The sequence below is a fragment of the Pseudophryne corroboree genome (assembly GCF_028390025.1).
Source record: "Pseudophryne corroboree isolate aPseCor3 chromosome 3 unlocalized genomic scaffold, aPseCor3.hap2 SUPER_3_unloc_87, whole genome shotgun sequence".
NCBI lineage: Eukaryota > Metazoa > Chordata > Amphibia > Anura > Myobatrachidae > Pseudophryne > Pseudophryne corroboree.
This window is the reverse complement of record NW_026967582.1, coordinates 137702-159066: the sequence shown is the minus strand read 5'-3', so window position 1 is coordinate 159066 and position 21365 is coordinate 137702. Positions and strand designations below refer to the sequence as shown.

Sequence of the window (21365 nt, the reverse complement as noted above, 5' to 3'; positions counted from 1 at the left end):
CTACAGCTCCGTGGAACTACAAGCATCAGCAATTCCTGCATTCCTTTACAGGCTTCACACCAATCTCCAACACAGTGTGCTTCAGCCTCAGCTGTAGAGACTCCATCTCCAGGTGCAGCTCATCACCTCACCTGTGAATCAGCTTGCAAGCTGCCTGTGCTTTTCAATAGCACTGTGAACCCTGCATCAAGTCTTCTGCATCTGCTACCAGGTTTGCTACCATTATCATCACCTCTGCTGGCTCCACGTGTTTATCATCTCTGGTTCCCATACCAGCATATTGCCATAGACTCTCACTGTTTTGCCATAGACTTTCAGCTTCCACGCTGCATCATACCCATTGCATTTATTATTGTTTATTTCTCCAAGTATTCCTGCTGTCATATTGTTTTATCTTTCTGCTTAAATAAACAACATTGCGCACATGCGCAGGAATCCAATCCAGTATCCTCACTTCTTCCATCCTACCTCTGACCCACTAGCGCCCCCTCCGGGGACACAAACCAGACCGAACCTGACATACTGTATTTAGCTTTATGATTTTTGAGACCCAAGTGCATGATTTTGCATTTTTTGGCATTAAACTGTAATTGCCAGACTCTTGACCATTCCTCTAGTCTACCTAGATCCTCAATCATTTGTTTTACCCCACCTGGTGTGTCTACCCTGTTGCATACCTTTGTGTCATCTGCAAAAAGGCATACTTTCCCTTTAATGCCATTTGCAATGTCACCAATAAAGATATTAAAAAGCACTGGTCCAAGTACAGATCCCTGGGGTACTCCACTGGTAACATTTCCCTCCTGTGAATGCACTCCATTTACCACAACTCTCTGTTTTCTATCCTTCAACCAAGATCTTATCCATTCAATAATCCTAATATCTAATCCCAAACTTTCAAGTTTATTTAGCAGTCTGCGATGTGGAACTGTGTCAAAAGCCTTACTAAAGTCTAGATAAGCTATATCCATGGCTCCACCTTTATCCATCACTTTAGTCACACAATCAAAAAAGTCAATAAGATTTGTTTGACATGATCTCCCCCCAGTGAATCCATGCTGTTTGGGATCCAGTAAATTGCCGGATTTGAGATAATCTACAACTCTTTCTTTTAAGAGTGTTTCCATCAATTTCCCCACTACTGATGTAAGACTCACTGGTCTGTAGTTGTTTGCCTCTTCCTTGCTTCCACTTTTGTGCAGTGGGACTACGTTTGCTCTTTTCCAGTCCCCTGGAATTTCTCCTGTAGCTAATGACTGGTTGAATAATTCTGTCAATGGTGCTACCAGCACCTCTTTAAGTTCTTTTAGTATCCTTGGATGTATCCCATCTGGCCCCATAGATTTGTCCACTTTCAGCTTTGAGAGTTCTGTTAGGACCTTCTCCTCTGTAAATGTACTTGTTTAATTTTCCTGAATATCCCTGCAACTTAACTGTGGCCCCTTCCCCTCTCTTTCAGTAGTAAATACTAAGCAAAAATAATCATTAAGATGATCTGCTATTAAATTGTCTCCTTCAACAAGACTCCCAGTGTCCGTCTTTAGTTTTATAATTCCGCCTTTTGTTTTTCTCTTTTCGCTTATATACCTATAAAAAGTTTTGCCTCCTTTACCCACTGACTGGGCCATTTTCTCCTCAGCTTGTGCCTTTGCACATCTGATTACCTTCTTTGTCTCCTTCTGTCTAACAAGATATATCTTTTTGTCTTCATTATTTTGTGTCTGCTTATATTTCCTAAAAGCCATCTTTTTTGCTCTCACAATATTTGCTACTTCTTTTGCAAACCACACTGGCTTCCTTTTCCTTGTGTTTTTCCTAACAGTTTTGATACAAAGGTCTGTTGCCTTCAATATTGCACATTTGAATGTTTCCCACCTCTCCTGCACTGTTTCCAAGTTCCTCCACTCTGCCAAAGAATCGCTTACACATTTTCCCATCCCTACAAAATCAGCCTTCCTAAAATCCAACACCTTTGTTTTTGTATGGGACGAGTCAGTCTCTGTCTCAATGCTGAAATATACTGCAGTTTCTGAGTAGCTCGAGACTTACTCTGCCAGTGCGATCAGTTCAGTCAGTGTCGTTCCTGGTTTGACGTCACAAACACACCCAGCGTTCGCCCAGACACTCCTACGTTTCTCCAGCCACTCCCGCATTTTTCCCAGAAACGGTAGCGTTTTTTCACACACACCCATAAAACGGCCAGTTTCCGCCCAGAAACACCCACTTCCTGTCAATCACACTCCGATCACCAGAATGTAGAAAAAACCTCGTAATGCCGTGAGTAAAATTCCTAACTGCATAGCAAATTTACTTGGCGCAGTCACAGTGCGAACATTGCGCATGCGCAATAAACAGAAAATCGCTGCGATGCGAAGAAAATTACAGAGCGAACAACTCGGAATGACCACCATTGTTCCGGATTATCCAAGAAGGACTTGGTACCCGGAACTGCAAGAAATGCTCACAGAGGACCCATGGCCTCTGCCTCTCAGACAGGACCTGCTGCAACAGGGGCCCTGTCTGTTCCAAGACGTACCGCAGCTGCTTTTGACGGCATGGCGGTTGAACGCAGGATCCTAGCGGAAAAAGGCATTCCGGATGAAGTTATTCCTACGCTGATAAAGGCTAGGAAGGACGTGACGGCAAAACACTATCACCGCATATGGCGAAAATATGTTGCCTGGTGTGAGGCCAGGAAGGCCCCTATAGAGGAATTCCAGCTGGGCTGGTTCCTGCACTTCCTACAGTCTGGAGTGACTATGTGCTTGAAGTTGGGCTCTATTAAGGTCCAGATTCGGCTCTATCCATTTTCTTTCAAAAGGAACTGGCTTCTCTTCCTGAGGTTCAGATGTTTGTTAAGGGAGTGCTGCATATTCAGCCCCCTTTTGTGCCACCAGTGGCACCTTGGGATCTCAACGTGGTGTTGGGTTTCCTGAAATCCCACTGGTTTGAGCCACTTAAGACCGTGGAGCTGAAGTATCTCACGTGGAAAGTGGTCATGCTTATTGGCCTTAGCTTCGGCTAGGCGTGTGTCAGAATTGGCGGCTTTGTCATGTAAAAGCCCCTATCTGGTTTTCCATATGGACAGGGCAGACTTTCGGACTCGTCCGCAATTTCTGCTGAAGGTGGTGTCATATTTTCATTTGAACCAACCCATTGTGGTGCCTGCGGCTACTCGTGACTTGGAGGATTCCAAGTTGCTTGATGTAGTCAGGGCTTTGAAGATCTATGTAACCAGGACGGCTGGAGTCAGGAAAACTGACTCGCTGTTTATCCTGTATGCATCCAACAAGCTGGGTGCTCCGGCTTCAAAGCAAACCATTGCTCGCTGGATCTGTAACACGATTCAGCAGGCTCATTCTGCGGCTGGATTGCCACATCCAAAATCTGTGAAAGCCCACTCCACAAGAAAAGTGGGCTCTTCTTGGGCGGCTGCCCGAGGGGTCTCGGCATTACAGCTTTGCCCCCCAGCTACTTGGTCGGGTTAAAACACATTTGCTAAGTTCTACAAGTTTGATACCCTGGCTGAGGAGGACCTTGTGTTTGCCCATTCGGTGCTGCAGAGTCATCCACACTCTCCCGTCCGTTTGGGAGCTTTGGTAAAATCCCCATGGTCCTTACGGAGTCCCCAGCATCCACTAGGACGTTAGAGAAAATAAGATTTTACTCACCAGTAAATCTATTTTTTATAGTCCGTAGTAGACGCTGGGCGCCCGTCACAAGTGCGGACTTTCTGCAAAACGTGTATATAGTTATTGCTTAATAAAGGGTTATGTTATGTTGGCATCCATTGTTTGATGCTCTGTTGTTGTTCATACTGTTGACTGGGTAAGTTTATCACAAGTTATACGGTGTGATTGGTGTGGCTGGTATGAGTCTTACCCTGGATTCCAAAATCCTTTCCTCGTAATGTCAGCTCTTCCGGGCACAGTTTCCTTAACTGAGGTCTGGAGGAGGGGCATAGAGGGAGGAGCCAGTGCACACCAGGTAGTACTAAATCTTTCTTTAGAGTGCGCAGTCTCCTGCGGAGCCCGTCTATTCCCCATGGTCCTTACGGAGTCCCCAGCATCCACTACGGACTACGAGAAATAGATTTACCGGTGAGTAAAATCTTATTATTACATTTGTTATTGTGAGTGTTCTCAGGAGGGTGGACACAATGATAGTCTGAGACACAGTATTATAAAGCCTTCATTAAAAGTTATGTTTTATTATACACACACATTTATAATTAAGTGTCCCAGAGAGTCGTCTTCTCCTATTGTTTACAAGATTAATATTGTTACAGAAAATGTCACATTTCCATAATGTATTTTATTTCCAGCAGATGGACACACAAGCAGGAATATCTCAGAAGGACATCTAATGTTATCCCCGGATTGTGACATAAAAGATAATGGCAGTAGACAGGATTCTCGAGGAGATAACCCCATTACCCCAATCATACATCCAGCTCTATCAGCTGATCCCCCTGATCCTGGTGAATGTTCTCCTGATCACTCTGATATTGGTGCATCTGTTACAGCTCTGACAGTAGATACAGTGTTTCCGTGTTCTGTAGATGCCAAATGTTTTACACAGAACACAAAGCGTATTAACCCACACACAGGTAAGGTAGGTGAAAGGCCACTGATATGTCCGGAGTGTGAGAAATGTTTTACATACAAATCAGATCTTGTTATACATCAGAAAAGTCACATAGGTGAGAAGGCATTTCCATGTTCTGAGTGTGGGAAATGCTTTGCACGGAAATCATGTCTTGTTAGACATCAGAGAAGTCACACAGGTGAGAAGCCATTTCCATGTTCTGAGTGTGGGAAATGTTTTACACATAAATCAGATCTTGTTAAACATCAGAGAAGTCACACAGGTGATAAGCCATTTCCATGTTCTGAGTGTGGGAAATGTTTTACACGGAAATCAGATCTTGTTATACATCACAGAACTCACACAGGTGAGAGGCCATTTCCATGTTCTGAGTGTGGGAAATGTTTTACACGGAAATCAGATCTTGTTATACATCACAGAACTCACACAGGTGAGAAGCCATTTCCATGTTCTGAGTGTGGGATATGTTTTGCACACATATCAAATCTTGTTATACATGAGAGAAGTCACACACGTGAGAAGCCATTTTCTTGCTCTGAGTGCAGGAAAAGTTTTACCTGGAAATCCCTACTTGTTATACATCAGAGAAGTCACACAGATGAGAAGCCTTTTCCATGTTCTGAGTGTGGGAAATGTTTTGCAAACAAATCAGATCTTGTTAAGCATCAGAGAAGTCACACAGGTGAGAGGCCATTTCCATGTTCTGAGTGTGGGAAATGTTTTGCACACAAATCAGATCTTGTTAGACATAACAGAAGTCACACAGGTGAGAAGCCATTTCCATGTTCTGAGTGTGGAAAATGTTTTACACAGAAATCACAACTTGTTATACATCAGAGAATTCACACAGGTGAGAAGCCTTTTCCATGTTCTGAGTGTGGGAAATGTTTTGCACACAAAACCGTTCTTGTTAGACATAACAGAAGTCACACAGGTGAGAAGCCATTTCCATGTTCTGAGTGTGGGAAATGTTTTACACGAAAATCAGTTTGTGTTATACATCAGAGAAGTCACACAGGTGAGAGGCCATTTCTATACTCTGAGAAATAAACCAGCTCTTGTTGCACACAATGGCCCTCATTCCGAGTTGTTCGCTCAGAGTTTTTCATCGCATCGCAGTGAAATTCCGCTTAGAGCGCATGCGCAATGTTCGCACTGCGACTGCGCCAAGTAACTTTACTAAGAAGATAGTATTTTTACTCACGGCTTTTTCATCGCTCCGGCGATCGCATTGTGATTGACAGGAAATGGGTGTTACTGGGCGGAAACACGGCGTTTTAGGGGCGTGTGGCTGAAAACGCTACCGTTTCCGGAAAAAACGCAGGAGTGGCCGGGGAAACGGTGGGAGTGCCTGGGCGAACGCTGGGTGTGTTTATGACGTCAGCCAGGAACGAAAAGCACTGAACTGATCGCACAGGCAGAGTAAGTCTGAAGCTACTCTAAAACTGCTACGAGCTTGGTGATCGCAATATTGCGTATACATCGGTCGCACATTTAAGAAGCTAAGATACACTCCCAGTAGGCGTAGGCTTAGCGTGTGTAACTCTGCTACATTCGCCTTGCGAGCGATCAACTCGGAATGAGGGCCAATAGACATAACTCAGGTGAAGAACCATTTTAATCTTCTGGAGTATACTCATCATTGCCATGCGTTGTTTTTCAAGGTTCTTATCCTATCTCCTATGCTTTTTGCAATATACATGCTACCACTGGGTATAATAATCAGATGTCATGTCCTCATCTACCACTGCTATGCAGATGACCTGTCTTTTGCTCTGGTTACTGAGAACCCAGTACCAATCCTAAATGGTTGTCTAGCTGAGCTCCAGGTGTGGGTGATGCCAGTTGGTGAAACAGGTCCTTGTGATAGAAGCTCACCAACAAAGGACAGGGCTACAGCTCAGCTTTGCCTACCAAGCAGAATTACGCTTGGGGGTTCAGAATTACAAAATGCTGATCATGGGGGTGATTCCGAGTTGTTCGCTCGCTAGCTGATTGTAGCAGCATTGCACACGCTAGGCCGCCGCCCTCTGGGAGTGTATCTTCGCTTAGCAGAATTGTGAACGAAAGATTAGCAGAATAGCGAATAGAAAATTCTTAGCAGTTTCTGAGTAGCTCCAGACCTACTCCAACACTAAGATCAGCTCAGGCCGTTTAGTTCCTGTTTGACGTCATAAACATGCCCTGCGTTCAGCCAGGCACTCCCCCGTTCTCCTGACACTCCTGCGTTTTATCCTGGCATGCCTGCGTTTTTCTGCACACTTCCAGGAAACGGTCAGTTTTCGGCCAGAAACACCCACTTCCTGTCAATCACACTCCGATCACTTCAACGATGGAAATTCTTTGTTCTGCCGTGATTAAATCTACAAAGTTTGAGCTAAAATACTTAGCGCACTGTGTAGCATGCGCATGCGCATTTTCGCATTAATTGCTCCGTTGCCAAAATCGGCAACGAGCGAACAACTCGGAATGACCCCCCATATGCGGAATCTTGGTGTCCTGGATGGTGGAGTGACACTTAGACATCAGGTATCAGCCACAATCAGATCCTCATCTGAGGAACAGAGCCAGACTCCAGCACTTTATTCCCTCAGAAGATCTACCTACAGTCATACATGCACTTGTATCATCACACATAGACTACTGCAATGTCCTCTACCTGGGTCTCCCAGCAAAAGAATTGCACCGCTTGTAGCTTGTACAGAATGCAGCAGCCAGGCTGTTACCTAACCAGCCCGTTCCTGCCACATAACACCCATTCTCTACCTCCTCCGGCTGCCTGTAAGATGGTGACTATTACATAATCTTACTGACTCTCCCAGCCCTATATTACCAGGGTCTATGGTACCAGAAGCAGCTTCTGCCTCATTACTGCCCTGCTTGTTTACTTCCATCTGCAGATAAAGGACTGTTACCAGCAGTACCAAGAATCCCCAAGCAGTGCTGAGATGTCAGAGGGGGAGACAGGGTGGTGGCACTAGTGCTGTAGCGGGGGCTGACGGAGGCACTGTCTGTGGGTAATATTGTCCCCAAGCAGTGCTAAGGTGTCAGAAGGGGAGACAGGGCAGTGGCAGTAGTAGGGGGAGATAGGGCAGGTGACAGCAGGCGGGGGACAGGGTGGATGGTCACAGTGCAGTACCAGGGGCTGCTGGAGGTAGTAACGAGGTGTATGGGTCCTGCACAGAACCAGTTGATAATTAGACTTAATGATTATTCTTCCTTATTTCTAATGAATCCCTTATATGTGTTCCTGTTATTTGCTGTGTCAGCCTTTATGTGTGTTCTGTGTAATAATCCTGAAAGTAGTGCTGCCACCGATCTCATATCATTTGTAGTAACTTGGAAAAGATGAGATATGAGGTGCACTCTGGAAGCTTATAGGGGGTTAATCAGAGATGAACGCATCCCCTGGAAAATGGTCCTGGCCCGCCCTCATTCACCCCTCAGGGATGCGGCCACAATGCGTGTGTCTGCAGCCTCTGCACGTGCATTTTGTCACCACCAGTAAACTGCTGCGGGCCACTATTGCGGCTGGGTCTGAATGACCCCCATAGGGTTTTGGCTCTCCTGATATGAATCTGTTTTACTTACGTGCAATACTATAATGTAACTTGAATTGTTTCTGTGCTTTAAAGGATATTTTATCCATGTTGTGCAGAGTAAAGTATTTTTTAAGTTTAAAATATAGAGAAAAATCTGTTTATTAAAGATATGAAATAAAGTTTTTTTAAAACAAAAGATTTCCGTTGAGTCTTTTTATGTGTCTGTGTATTATCTTATTTCCAGATAATTGTCGCTATGGTGACAGAAACAATTTCCTGTTAATGTGTCACTTGTATTGTTACTTTTGTGTCCAGCGGGTGGGCTCGGAAATGTTATCCTTTTCCTCGCAGCCCCAGTTGCTGGAGAAAATGAAGGAGTAGCTGGTGACGGGTCACGTTCCGCGTGAGTTGACAATTTTCTCACCAGCAGGTCTTTCCACCTCTACAGACTTGTGTCCGGAAAGAGAGATATAATGTAGGCTTTACACCTAGGATCGAGCACGGTGGCCAAAATGTAGTGCTCTGATTTCAACAGATTGACCACCCTTGAATCCTGGCAAAGCGAATGAAGGGCTCCATCCACCAGTATTTCCAGGGAAGACGTTACGTCTGAGGGACTATGCACAGGCCCAAATGATAATTGTTTTATGATCCTTCTATGTATGAACCAACGGATAGAGGGAATAATCCGAAAGTGTTAATACCAAAGATTAGCTAATCTGGTTGGAGGTGCGACATTAAGCAAATTGCAATGACTGGTTAGGGGGTTTAGAAAAAACACTAGTGGGCTTATATCTAAAGAAGCCTTAATGTGTGGCGCACTCTTTTTTCTTTACGTTTCATGAATAAATGAAAGCATAACTTTTATTATTTTTATTTAAGAATGATTTTTCAATAGACATGACATAAGGCAATTGATTGTCAGCCTGGAAAGACAAGAAATAAATGAAAGATATAAAATAATGTATATACCAGCACTACCTATGTATGGGTATATGGGTAGAGCAATAATTGATATAAGCAAGTGAAATATAAAAGGAATTTAAACACAGGTTTTATTTATCAAATGTATGAGATCCTTTCACGACGGGATTGTGATCTAAAAAAAACAACTGTTTTACAGCTGCGCCCTGCAGAGCGTTACTACTGCATACAATATTAGTGCTCCCTGCAGAGCGTTACTACTGCATACAATATAAGTGCTCCCTGCAGAGCGTTACTACTGCATACAGCCTAAGTGCTCCCTGCAGAGCGTTACTACTGCATACAACCTAAGTTCTCCCTGCAGAGCATTATTACTGTATACAAGCTAAGTGCTCCCTGCAGAGCATTACTACTGCATACAACCTAAGTGCTCCCTGCAGAGCGTACTACTGCATACAACCTAAGTGCTCCCTGCAGAGGGTTACTACTGCATACAATATTAGTGCTCCCTGCAGAGCGTTACTACTGCATACAATATTAGTGCTCCCTGCAGAGCGTTACTACTGCATACAATATTAGTGCTCCCTGCAGAGCGTTACTACTGCATACAATATAAGTGCTCCCTGCAGAGCGTTACTACTGCATACAGCCTAAGTGCTCCCTGCAGAGCGTTACTACTGCATACAACCTAAGTTCTCCCTGCAGAGCATTATTACTGCATACAAGCTAAGTGCTCCCTGCAGAGCATTACTACTGCATACAACCTAAGTGCTCCCTGCAGAGCGTTACTACTGCATACAACCTAAGTGCTCCCTGCAGAGCGTACTACTGCATACAACCTAAGTGCTCCATGCAGAGCATTACTACTGCATACAACCTAAGTTCTCCCTGCAGAGCATTACTACTGTATACAAGCTAAGTGCTCCCTGCAGAGCGTTACTACTGCATACAACCTAAGTGCTCCCTGCAGAGCGTTACATACTGCAAAAATATATCTTGTTAGACAGAAGGAGGCAAAGAAGGTAATCAGATGTGCAAAGGCACAAGCTGAGGAGAAAATGGCCCAGTCAGTGGGTAAAGGAGGCAAAACTTTTTTTAGGTATATAAGCGAAAAGAGAAAAACAAAAGGCGGAATTATAAAACTAAAGACGGACACTGGGAGTCTTGTTGAAGGAGACAATTTAATAGCAGATCATCTTAATGATTATTTTTGCTCAGTGTTTACTACTGAAAGAGAGGGGAAGGGGCCACAGTTAAGTTGCAGGGATATTCAGGAAAATGAAACAAGTACATTTACAGAGGAGAAGGTCCTAACAGAACTCTCAAAGCTGAAAGTGGACAAATCTATGGGGCCAGATGGGATACATCCAAGGATACTAAAAGAACTTAAAGAGGTGCTTGTAGCACCATTGACAGAATTATTCAACCAGTCATTAGCTACAGGAGAAATTCCAGGGGACTGGAAAAGAGCAAACGTAGTCCCACTGCACAAAAGTGGAAGCAAGGAAGAGGCAAACAACTACAGACCAGTGAGTCTTACATCAGTAGTAGGAAAATTGATGGAAACACTCTTAAAAGAAAGAGTTGTAGATCATCTCAAATCTGGCAATTTACTGGATCCCAAACAGCATGGATTCACTGGGGGGAGATCATGTCAAACAAATCTTATTGACTTTTTTGATTGTGTGACTAAAGTGATGGATAATGGTGGAGCCATGGATATAGCTTATCTAGACTTTAGTAAGGCTTTTGATACAGTTCCACATCGCAGACTGCTAAATAAACTTGAAAGTTTGGGATTGGATATTAGGATTATTGAATGGATAAGATCTTGGTTGAAGGATAGAAAACAGAGAGTTGTGGTAAATGGAGTGCATTCACAGGAGGGAAATGTTACCAGTGGAGTACCCCAGGGATCTGTACTTGGACCAGTGCTTTTTAATATCTTTATTGGTGACATTGCAAATGGCATTAAAGGGAAAGTATGCCTTTTTGCAGATGACACAAAGGTATGCAACAGGGTAGACACACCAGGTGGGGTAAAACAAATGATTGAGGATCTAAGTAGACTAGAGGAATGGTCAAGAGTCTGGCAATTACAGTTTAATGCCCAAAAATGCAAAATCATGCACTTGGGTCTCAAAAATCCTAAAGCTAAATACAGTATTAATGGCACTATACTGAAAACTACTGAGGAGGAAAGGGATCTAGGAGTCACTATTTCAGATGACTTAAAAGCAGGTAAGCAATGTAACAAGGCAATGAGGAAGGCTAGTCAGATGCTTGGCTGCATTGGGAGAGGAATCAGCAGCAGAAAGAAAGAAGTAATAATGCCACTGTATAGGTCATTGGTACGGCCTCATCTAGAATACTGTATTCAGTTCTGGAGGCCATATCTTCAAAAGGATATTAATACATTAGAAACTGTACAAAGGAGGGCAACTAAAATGGTGCATGGCCTACATCACAAAACATACCCAGAAAGACTAAGAAATCTCAATATGTATAGTTTGGAGCAGAGAAGGGAAAGAGGGGACATGATAGAAACTTTCAAATATATGAAGGGTTTTAACAAAGTCCAGGAGGGAAACATTCTCCAAATGAAGAGAAGCAATAGGACACGAGGACATGCACTGAGACTGGAGAGGTTCAGGGGAAATTTGCGGAAAAATTATTTCACAGAAAGGGTAGTGGACAAGTGGAATAGCCTCCCATCAGAGGTGGTAGAGGCTAAGACAGTAGAGCAATTTAAACATGCATGGGATAGACATAAGGATATCCTTACAAAGAAATAAGGATCAAATAAGGTTAGTGATAAAAAAAAATAATATAAAAAAAAAAAAAGGGGGCAGACTAGATGGGCCAAGTGGTTCTTATCTGCCGACAAATTCTATGTTTCTATGTTTCTATACAACCTAAGTGCTCCCTGCAGAGCGTTACTACTGCATACAACCTAAGTGCTCCCTGCAGAGGGTTACTACTGCATACAACCTAAGTGCTCCCTGCAGAGGGTTACTACTGCATACAACCTAAGTGCTCCATGCAGAGCATTACTACTGCATACAACCTAAGTTCTCCCTGCAGAGCATTATTACTGCATACAAGCTAAGTGCTCCCTGCAGAGCGTTACTACTGCATACAACCTAAGTGCTCCCTGCAGAGCGTTACTACTGCATACAACCTAAGTGCTCCCTGCAGAGCATTACCACTGCATACAACCTAAGTGCTCCCTGCAGAGCATTACTTCTGCATACAACCTAAGTGCTCAATGCAGAGCATTACTACTGCATACAATCTAAGTGCTCGCTGCAGAGCGTTACTACTGCATACAACCTAAGTGCTCCCTGCAGAGCATTACTATTGCATACAACCTAAGTGCTCCCTGCAGAGCGTCACTACTGCATACAACCTAAGTGCTCCCTGCAGAGCGTTATTACTGCATGCAAGCTAAGTGCTCCCTGCAGAGCGTTACTACTGCATACAACCTAAGTGCTCCCTGCAGAGCGTTATTACTGCATACAACCTAAGTGCTCCCTGCAGAGTGTTACTACTGCATACAACCTAAGTGGCCTTTTCTGGTAACCACTATGTCTTACAATGACCACTTTGTTACTACCCGTAGCGTATCACACAATAAGACAGTGTTACTACCTATAATGTATAACAGTGGCATCGTTCTCACAGGCACAAAGAAACATATATGTACAATTCAGCACATATGTAATAATATTGGTATTGAGAGGGAAATGTTTTCCTATAACCAAGTATATCATTGTAAAACCCTGTACCAGAGCAGAATCCTCAATCACATGTGTTACCCATTCAGTACATATATAAATTGATAACTGACCACGTCACAAAGATCTGCACATGGAATAAAACAATATTGTTGGTAATAAAAGATGTTCTCCTGTGACTGAGCATATCATGTGTAACCCTGTAACACAGCACAGTTCTCTAAGGCATGCATATCCAATTCTACACATTTGTATCACTTCTGTGACAATATTGTTATTGAGAAGGGATATTCCCTGTAACAAGGGGGGTAATTCCAAGTTGATCGCAGCAGGACATTTTTTAGCAGTTGGACAAAACCATGTGCACTGCAGGGGAGGCAGATAAAACATTTGCAGAGAGATAATTAGATCTGGGTGGGTTATTTTATTTCTGTGCAGGGTAAATACTGTCTGCTTTATTTTTACACTGCAAATTAGATTGCAGATTGAACACACCACACCCAAATCTAACTCTCTCTGCACATGTTATATCTGCCTCCCCTGCAGTGCACATGGTTTTGCCCAATTGCTAACAGAATTCCTGCTGCGATCAACTTGGAATTACCCCCATGGTATACAATATGAAACCCTGTCACAGAGCGAGGTATACATTATATTATCCCAAGGTTAGTACATAGGCCCTCATTCCGAGTTGATCGCTCGCAAGGCGATTTTAGCAGAGTTACACACGCTAAGCCGCCGCCTACTGGGAGTGAATCTAAACTTCTTAAATGTGCGACCGATGTATTCGCAATATTGCAATCACAAACGAGTTAGCAGTTTTTGAGTAGCTTCAGACTTACTCTGCCTGTGCGATCAGTTCAGTGCTTTTCGGTCCCGCCTGACGTCATAAACACACCCAGCGTTCGCCCAGGCACTCCCACCGTTTCTCCGGACACGCCTGCGTTTTTTCCGGAAACGGTAGCGTTTTCAGCCACACGCCCCTAAAACGCCGTGTTTCCGCCCAGTAACACCCATTTCCTGTCAATCACATTACGATCGCCGGAGCGATGAAAACGCCGTGAGTAAAAATACTTTCTTCTTAGCAAAGTTACTTTGGCGCAGTCGCAGTGCGAACTTTGCGCATGCGCTCTAAGCGGAATTTCACTGCGATGCGATGTAAAACTCCGAGCGAACAACTCGGAATGAGGGCCATAGATAATATCCAGCTTTCTGCCTGTTTCATTCCAAAGGCCCAGGGGCGGAACTCTGGGAGGCAGTGGAGTCGGCTGCCGCCGGGCTCCTGGCCTCAAGGGGGCGCATCTCCTCCACTGTCCCCAGTGCCGCTCACCGCGCTGCTGCTGCTGTCTGTGAGGGGAGGGGAGCGCAGCGTGCGCCCCCCCTGCCCCTCACTCTCCGGCGGCGGCGCGCTTCAATTCAGCGCCGGACCGCGAGCTTTAATTGGCTCATGGTCCGGTGCATAATTGAAGAGGGACACAGCCGCCGGAGAGTGAGGGGCAGGGGAGGCGCACGCTGCGCTCCCCCCCCTCCCACAGGCAGCAGCAGCGCGGTGAGCAGCACAAGGGATGGGTTGGAGGGTCATCTATATGTGGCACTGGGGGCATTGCTGGCACTGTGGGGACCTGTATACCTGGCACTGGGGGTCATATCTGGCACTGTGGGGACACTGGCATTGGGGGCATAGCTGGCACTGTGGGGACCTGTATACCTGGCACTGGGGGTCATATCTGGCACTGTGGGGACACTGGCATTGGGGGCATAGCTGGCACTGTGGGGACATATATATCTGGCACTGGGGGCATATCTGGCACTGGGGGCATGGCTGGCACTTTGGGGACATATATATCTGGCACAGGGGCATAGCTGGCACTGGGGGGACACTGCACTGGGGGCATAGCTGGCACTTTGGGCACATATATATCTGGCACTAGGGGCATAGCTGGCACTGTGGGGACACTGGCATTGGGGGCATATCTGGCACTGGGGGGACAAGTATATCTGGCACTGGGGGTCATGTGTATCTGGCACTGTGAGGCATATATGTATCTGGCACTGTGGGGACATATGTTTCTGGCAGTGGGGAAGCACCCATTTTTGACATTTTTATATGTATGTGGCACTGTACAGGGGCATTATGGGTGGTCTTCAGGTTGCCAACTGTCGGGATCCCGGCGCACAGTATACCGTCGCCGGAATCCCGACAGCCGGCATACCGACAGTTTTTCTCCCTCATGGGGGTCCACGACCTCCCCCTGGAGGGAGAATAAATAGCGTGGCGTGCGTAGCGAGCCCGCAAGGGGCTCATTTGCGCTCGCCACGCTGTCGGTATGCCGGCGATATGTAGGGGGGGCACCAACATTTATCATGCCTCCGGGCGACTGGGGCGAACTTACGCCACTGCAAAGGCCTGCTAAGTTGTCCCAACATGCATCTACACAATACTATTGCCAATCACTGAGTGACGCCTGATATAAATAAGATTTTACTCACCGGTAATTCTATTTCTCGTAGTCCGTAGTGGATGCTGGGGACTCCGTAAGGACCATGGGGAATAGACGGCTCCGCAGGAGACTGGGCACAATTAAAGAAAGATTCAGGACTATCTGGTGTGCACTGGCTCCTCCCCCTATGACCCTCCTCCAGACCCCAGTTAGATTTTTGTGCCTGGCCGAGCTGGATGCACACTAGGAAGCTCTCCTGAGCTCCTAGAAAGAAAGTATATTTTAGGTTTTTTATTTTACAGTGAGACCTGCTGGCAACAGGCTCACTGCACCGAGGGACTAAGGGGAGAAGAAGCGAACCTACCTAACTGGTGGTAGCTTGGGCTTCTTAGGCTACTGGACACCATTAGCTCCAGAGGGATCCCACACAGGACCTGACCTCGTCGTCCGGTCCCGGAGCCGCGCCGCCGTCCCCTTTAGAGCCAGAAGCAAGAAGTGTCCTGAAAATTGGCGGCTGAAGACTTCTTCCTCATGCACACTTCACACTGCGGTCACTGATGGGTGCAGGGCGCTGGATGGGGGGGGGGCTCCCTGAGCAGCAGTATTAACACCTTGGCTGGCAAAACTGACACCATATATAGCCCTAGAGGTTATATAGGTGTAAATTACCCCTGCCAGATTTACACAAACAGCGGGAGAAAGCCTGCCGAAAAAGGGGCGGAGCCATCTTCCTCAGCACACTGGCGCCATTTTCCCTCACAGCTCCGCTGGAAGGATCGCTCCCTGGCTCTCCCCTGCAGTCCTGCACTACAGAAAGGGTAAAAAAGAGAGGGGGGCAATACATTTAGGCGCAGTATATATAGTATAAGCAGCTATAGGGGAAAACACTCTGTATAGTGATATCCCTGTCTTATATAGCGCTCTGGTGTGTGCTGGCATACTCTCCCTCTGTCTCCCCAAAGGGCTTTGTGGGGTCCTGTCCTCTGTCAGAGCATTCCCTGTGTGTGTGCTGTGTGTCGGTACTGCTGTGTCGACATGTATGATGAGGAATATGACGTGGAGGCGGAGCAAATGCCTTATGAATGTGATGTCACCCCCTGCGGGGTCGACACCTGTGTGGATGGACTTATGGAAGGAATTACGTGACAGTGTCAGCTCCTTACATAAAAGGTTTGACGACATAGGACAGCCGGCTACTCAGCTTGTGCCTGTCCAAGCGTCTCAAATGTCATCAGGGGATCTAAAGCGCCCGCTACCTCAGATGGCAGACACAGATGTTGACACGGATACCGACTCCAGTGTCGACGACGATGAGACTAGTGTACCTTCCAATAGGTCCACCCGTTACATGATTGAGGCAATGAAAAATGTATTACACATTTCAGTAGTTTTTCCTGCATCTGAGGAATTAAATGAGGTGTGTGAGGAAGCGTGGACTTCCCCCGATAAGAAATTGATAATTCTAAACGGTTATTGGCAGCGTACCCTTTCCCGCAAGAGGATAGGTCACGTTAGGAAACACCCCCTAGGGTAGATAAAGCGCTTACACGTTTATCAAAAAAGGTGGCACTACCGTCTCCGGGGACGGACGCCCTAAAGGAACCTGCTGATAGAAAGCAGGAGACTACCCTTAAAGCTATATATACACACACGGGCATTATATTGCGACCAGCGATTGCATCGGCATGGATGTGCAGTGCTGCTGCTGCGTGGTCAGATTCCCTGTCGGATAATATTGATACTCTGGATAGAGACAATATTTTGCTGACAATAGAGCATATAAAAGACGCTGTCTTATACATGCGTGGTGCACAGAGGGATATTTGCCGGCTGGCATCAAAAATAAGCACAATGTCCATTGCCGCCAGAAGGGGTTTATGGACTCGGCAGTGGTCAGGTGATGCCGATTCAAAAAGGCACATGGAAGTTTTGCCTTATAAGGGGGTGGAACTGTTTGGGGATGGTCTTTCAGATCTCGTTTCCACAGCTACAGCTGGGAAATCGACATTTTTGCCACAGGCTACCCCACAGCAAAAGAAAGCACCGTATTATCAAGTACAGTCCTTTCGGCCCCATAAAAACAAGAGGGCTAGAGGCGCATCCTTTCTGCCGAGAGGAAAAGGTAGAGGGAAAAAGCTGCAGCATACAGCCAGTTCCCAAGAGCAGAAGTCCTCCCCCACGTCCGGTAAGTCCACAGCATGACGCTGGGGCTTCACAGGCGGACCCGGGTACGGTGGGGGCCCGTCTCAGAAATGTCAGCGCACAGTGGGCTCTCTCACAGGTGGATCCCTGGATCCTTCAAGTAGTATCTCAGGGGTACAGGCTGGAATTCGTGACGTCTCCCCCCCGCCGTTTCCTAAAATCTGCCTTACCAGCAACTCCCTCTGCCAGGGAGGCAGTGTTGGTGGCTATCCAAAAACTGTATTCACAGCAAGTGATTGTCAAGGTACCCCTCCTTCAACAAGGAAAGGGTTACTATTCCACAATGTTTGTGGTACCGAAACCGGACGGTTCGGTGAGACCCATCTTAAATTTAAATTCCTTGAACACATATATCAAAAGATTCAAGTTCAAGATGGAATCGCTCAGGGCGGTTATTGCAAGCCTGGACGAGGGGGATTACATGGTCTCCCTGGACATCAAGGATGCCTACCTGCATGTCCCCATTTACCCTCCTCACCAGGAGTACCTCAGGTTTGTGGCACAGGACTGTCACTATCAGTTCCAGACGCTGCCGTTTGGGTTATCCACGCCACCGAGGGTCTTTACCAAGGTAATGGCCGAAATGATGATACTCCTTCGGAAGAAGGGGGTTTTAATTATCCCGTACTTGGACAATCTCCTGATAAAGGCGAGGTCCAAGGAACAGTTGTTAGTGGGGGTAGCACTTTCTCGGGAAGTGCTGCAGCAGCACGGCTGGATTCTCAATATCCCAAAGTCACAGCTGGTCTCGACGACACGTCTTCTGTTCCTGGGAATGATTCTGGACACAGACCAGAAAAAAGTGTTTCTTCCAGTGGAAAAAGCAGAGGAGTTGTCATCTCTAGTCAGAAACCTCCTAAAACCAGGACAGGTGTCGGTACATCAATGCACGCGAGTCCTGGGAAAAATGGTAGCTTCGTACGAAGCAATTCCATTCGGAAGGTTCCATGCAAGGATTTTCCAGTGGGACCTGTTGGACCAATGGTCCGGGTCGCATCTCCAGATGCAGCAGCGGATAACCCTGTCAGCAAGGACCAGGGTGTCACTACTGTGGTGGCTGCAGAGGGCTCATCTCCTAGAGGGCCGCAGATTCGGAATACAGGACTGGGTCCTGGTGATCACGGATGCCAGCCTTCGGGGCTGGGGAGCATTCACACAGAGAAGAAATTTCCAAGGGCTGTGGTCAAATCAGGAGATTTCACTACACATAAATATCCTGGAGCTAAGAGCCATTTACAATGCCCTATGCCAAGCAGGTCCCCTGCTTCAAAACAAACCGGTTCTGAGCCAATCAGACAACATCACGGTGGTCGCCCATGTAAACAGACAGGGCGGCACAAGAAGCAGGAGGGCAATGGCAGAAGCCACAAGGATTCTCCGGTGGGTGGAAAATCACGTGCTAGCACTGTCAGCAGTGTTCATTCCGGGTGTGGACAACTGGGAAGCAGACTTCCTCAGCAGACACGACCTTCACCCGGGAGAGTGGGGGCTTCATCCAGAAGTCTTCCAATTGATTGTAAACCGTTGGGAAAGACCACAGGTGGATATGATGGCGTCCCGCCTCAACAAAAAGCTAAAAAGATATTGCGCCAGGTCAAGGGACCCTCAGGCAATAGCTGTGGACGCTCTAGTGACACCGTGGGTGTACCAGTCGGTTTACGTGTTTCCCCCTCTGCCTCCTATTCCCAAGGTGCTGAGAATAATACGAAGGGGAAGAGTGAGAACTATACTCGTGGTTCCGGATTGGCCAAGAAGAACTTGGTACCCGGAACTTCAAGAGATGCTCTCAGAGGACCCATGGCCTCTACCACTAAGGCAGGACCTGCTGCACCAGGGGCCCTGCCTGTTCCAAGACTTACCGCGGCTGCGTTTGACGGCATGGCGGTTGAACGCCGGATCCTGAAGGAAAAAGGTATTCCGGAGGAAGTCATTCCTACCCTGATCAAGGCCAGGAAGGATGTGACTGCAACCCACTATCACCGCATTTGGCGAAAATATGTGGCTTGGTGTGAGGCCATGAAGGCCCCAACGGAGGAATTTCTACTGGGTCGTTTCCTGCATTTCCTGCAAGGAGGGGTGACAATGGGCCTCAAATTGGGGTCCATTAAGGTCCAGATTTCGGCTCTGTCGATTTTCTTTCAAAAGGAACTGGCTTTGTTGCCTGAAGTTCAGACTTTTGTTAAGGGAGTTCTGCATATTCAACCTCCTTACGTGCCTCCAGTGGCAACTTGGGATCTCAATGTGGTTTTGGGATTCCTGAAGTCACATTGGTTCAAGCCACTTAAAAACGTGGATTTGAAATATCTTACGTGGAAAGTGGTCATGTTGTTGGCCCTGGCTTCGGCCAGGCGTGTATCAGAATTGGCAGCTTTGTCGTGCAAAAGCCCTTATCTGATTTTCCATTTGGATAGGGCAGAGTTGAGGACTCGTCCTCAGTTTCTCCCGAAGGTGGTATCAGCGTTTCACTTGAACCAACCTATTGTGGTGCCTGCGGCTACTAGGGACTTGGAGGATTCCAAGTTGCTGGACGTAGTCAGGGCCCTGAAAATTTATGTTTCCAGGACGGCTGGAGTCAGGAAAACTGATTCGCTGTTTATCCTGTATGCACCCAATAAGCTGGGTGCTCCTGCTTCTAAGCAGACCATTGCTCGCTGGATTTGTAACACTATTCAGCTTGCGCATTCTACGGTTGGACTACCGCAGCCAAAATCAGTAAAAGCCCACTCCACAAGGAAGGTGGGTTCATCTTGGGCGGCTGCCCGAGGGGTCTCGGCACTGCAACTTTGCTGAGCGGCTACTTGGTCAGAGTCTAACACTTTTGCTAAATTTTACAAATTTGATACCCTGGCTGAGGAGGACATTGAGTTTGCTCATTCGGTGCTACAGAGTCATCCGCACTCTCCCGCCCGTTTGGGAGCTTTGGTATAATCCCCATGGTCCTTACGGAGTCCCCAGCATCCACTAGGACGTCAGAGAAAATAAGAATTTACTCACCGGTAATTCTATTTCTCGTAGTCCGTAGTGGATGCTGGGCGCCCATCCCAAGTGCGGATTGTCTGCAATACTTGTAAATAGTTATTGTTCCACAAATCGGGTTGTTATTGTGAGCCATCTATGCAGAGGCTCCATTGTTATCATACTGTTAACCGAGGTTCATATCACGAGTTGTACGGTGTGATTGGTGTGGCTGGTATGAGTCTTACCCAGGATTCAAAATCCTTCCTTATTGTGTCAGCTCTTCCGGGCACAGTATCCTAACTGAGGTCTGGAGGAGGGTCATAGGGGGAGGAGCCAGTGCACACCAGATAGTCCTGAATCTTTCTTTAATTGTGCCCAGTCTCCTGCAGAGCCGTCTATTCCCTGTGGTCCTTACGGAGTCCCCAGCATCCACTAGGACGTCAGAGAAAATATAAATCAGTCAGATAACGAGTAGTAACCAGTGACTAGTAATGACGTCTGTATGCAATGAGTCCACAAATCAGGAGAACCACCTTTCTGTATCTCCAGCACCCGCTACAGAAATATAACATCTGAAGAATGAATGAGGCTGGGGAGAGAGTAGCAGCCTGTAATAATGATAATATATGCTGTTATATAAACAGTGCTATAACCATTCTTCTGGTAGAGATCCTTCCTCTGATAGATATAAAGAAGCTCTGGTGTATATAGGCTGAATCCCTCTTCTACTTTTATCCCATGTGACGCGGGGCAGTGACTGGGAACAATGAGAGCAGGGAAAGCACCAGCACCAGAGCAGAAGGAAAGATAAAGTGCAGCAGCTTCTGTCCCCGGGATCAGTCGCTCCCTCCCCTGTTGCGGGTACACATTGCAGAGGAGGTGAGCGGTGTCCCGGGAATGAGAGAGCCGCTCTGAGTACCTGCCCGAAATGGTGGCTGCAGTGTCAATGCCGC

General features: G+C 46.6%; 2 protein-coding genes and 1 pseudogene across 4 annotated transcripts in view; 2 read left to right on the top strand and 1 right to left on the bottom strand.

Annotated features, from left to right (window-relative positions):
- Window positions 1–8316, top strand: part of LOC134984850 (gastrula zinc finger protein XlCGF26.1-like) — a 42289-nt gene extending 33973 nt beyond the window's left edge. The window contains exon 2 of the mRNA XM_063950329.1: window positions 4328–8316. Coding sequence (XP_063806399.1) covers window positions 4328–5658 — 1331 coding nt within the window. The 3' untranslated portion in view covers window positions 5659–8316. The remainder of the gene's footprint in view (window positions 1–4327) is intronic.
- LOC134984848 (zinc finger protein 260-like) overlaps window positions 1–21365 on the top strand; it is a 155832-nt gene that overhangs the window by 44301 nt on the left and 90166 nt on the right. The window lies entirely within an intron of this gene.
- Window positions 1–21365, bottom strand: part of LOC134984851 (zinc finger protein 585A-like) — a 164243-nt pseudogene that overhangs the window by 97736 nt on the left and 45142 nt on the right.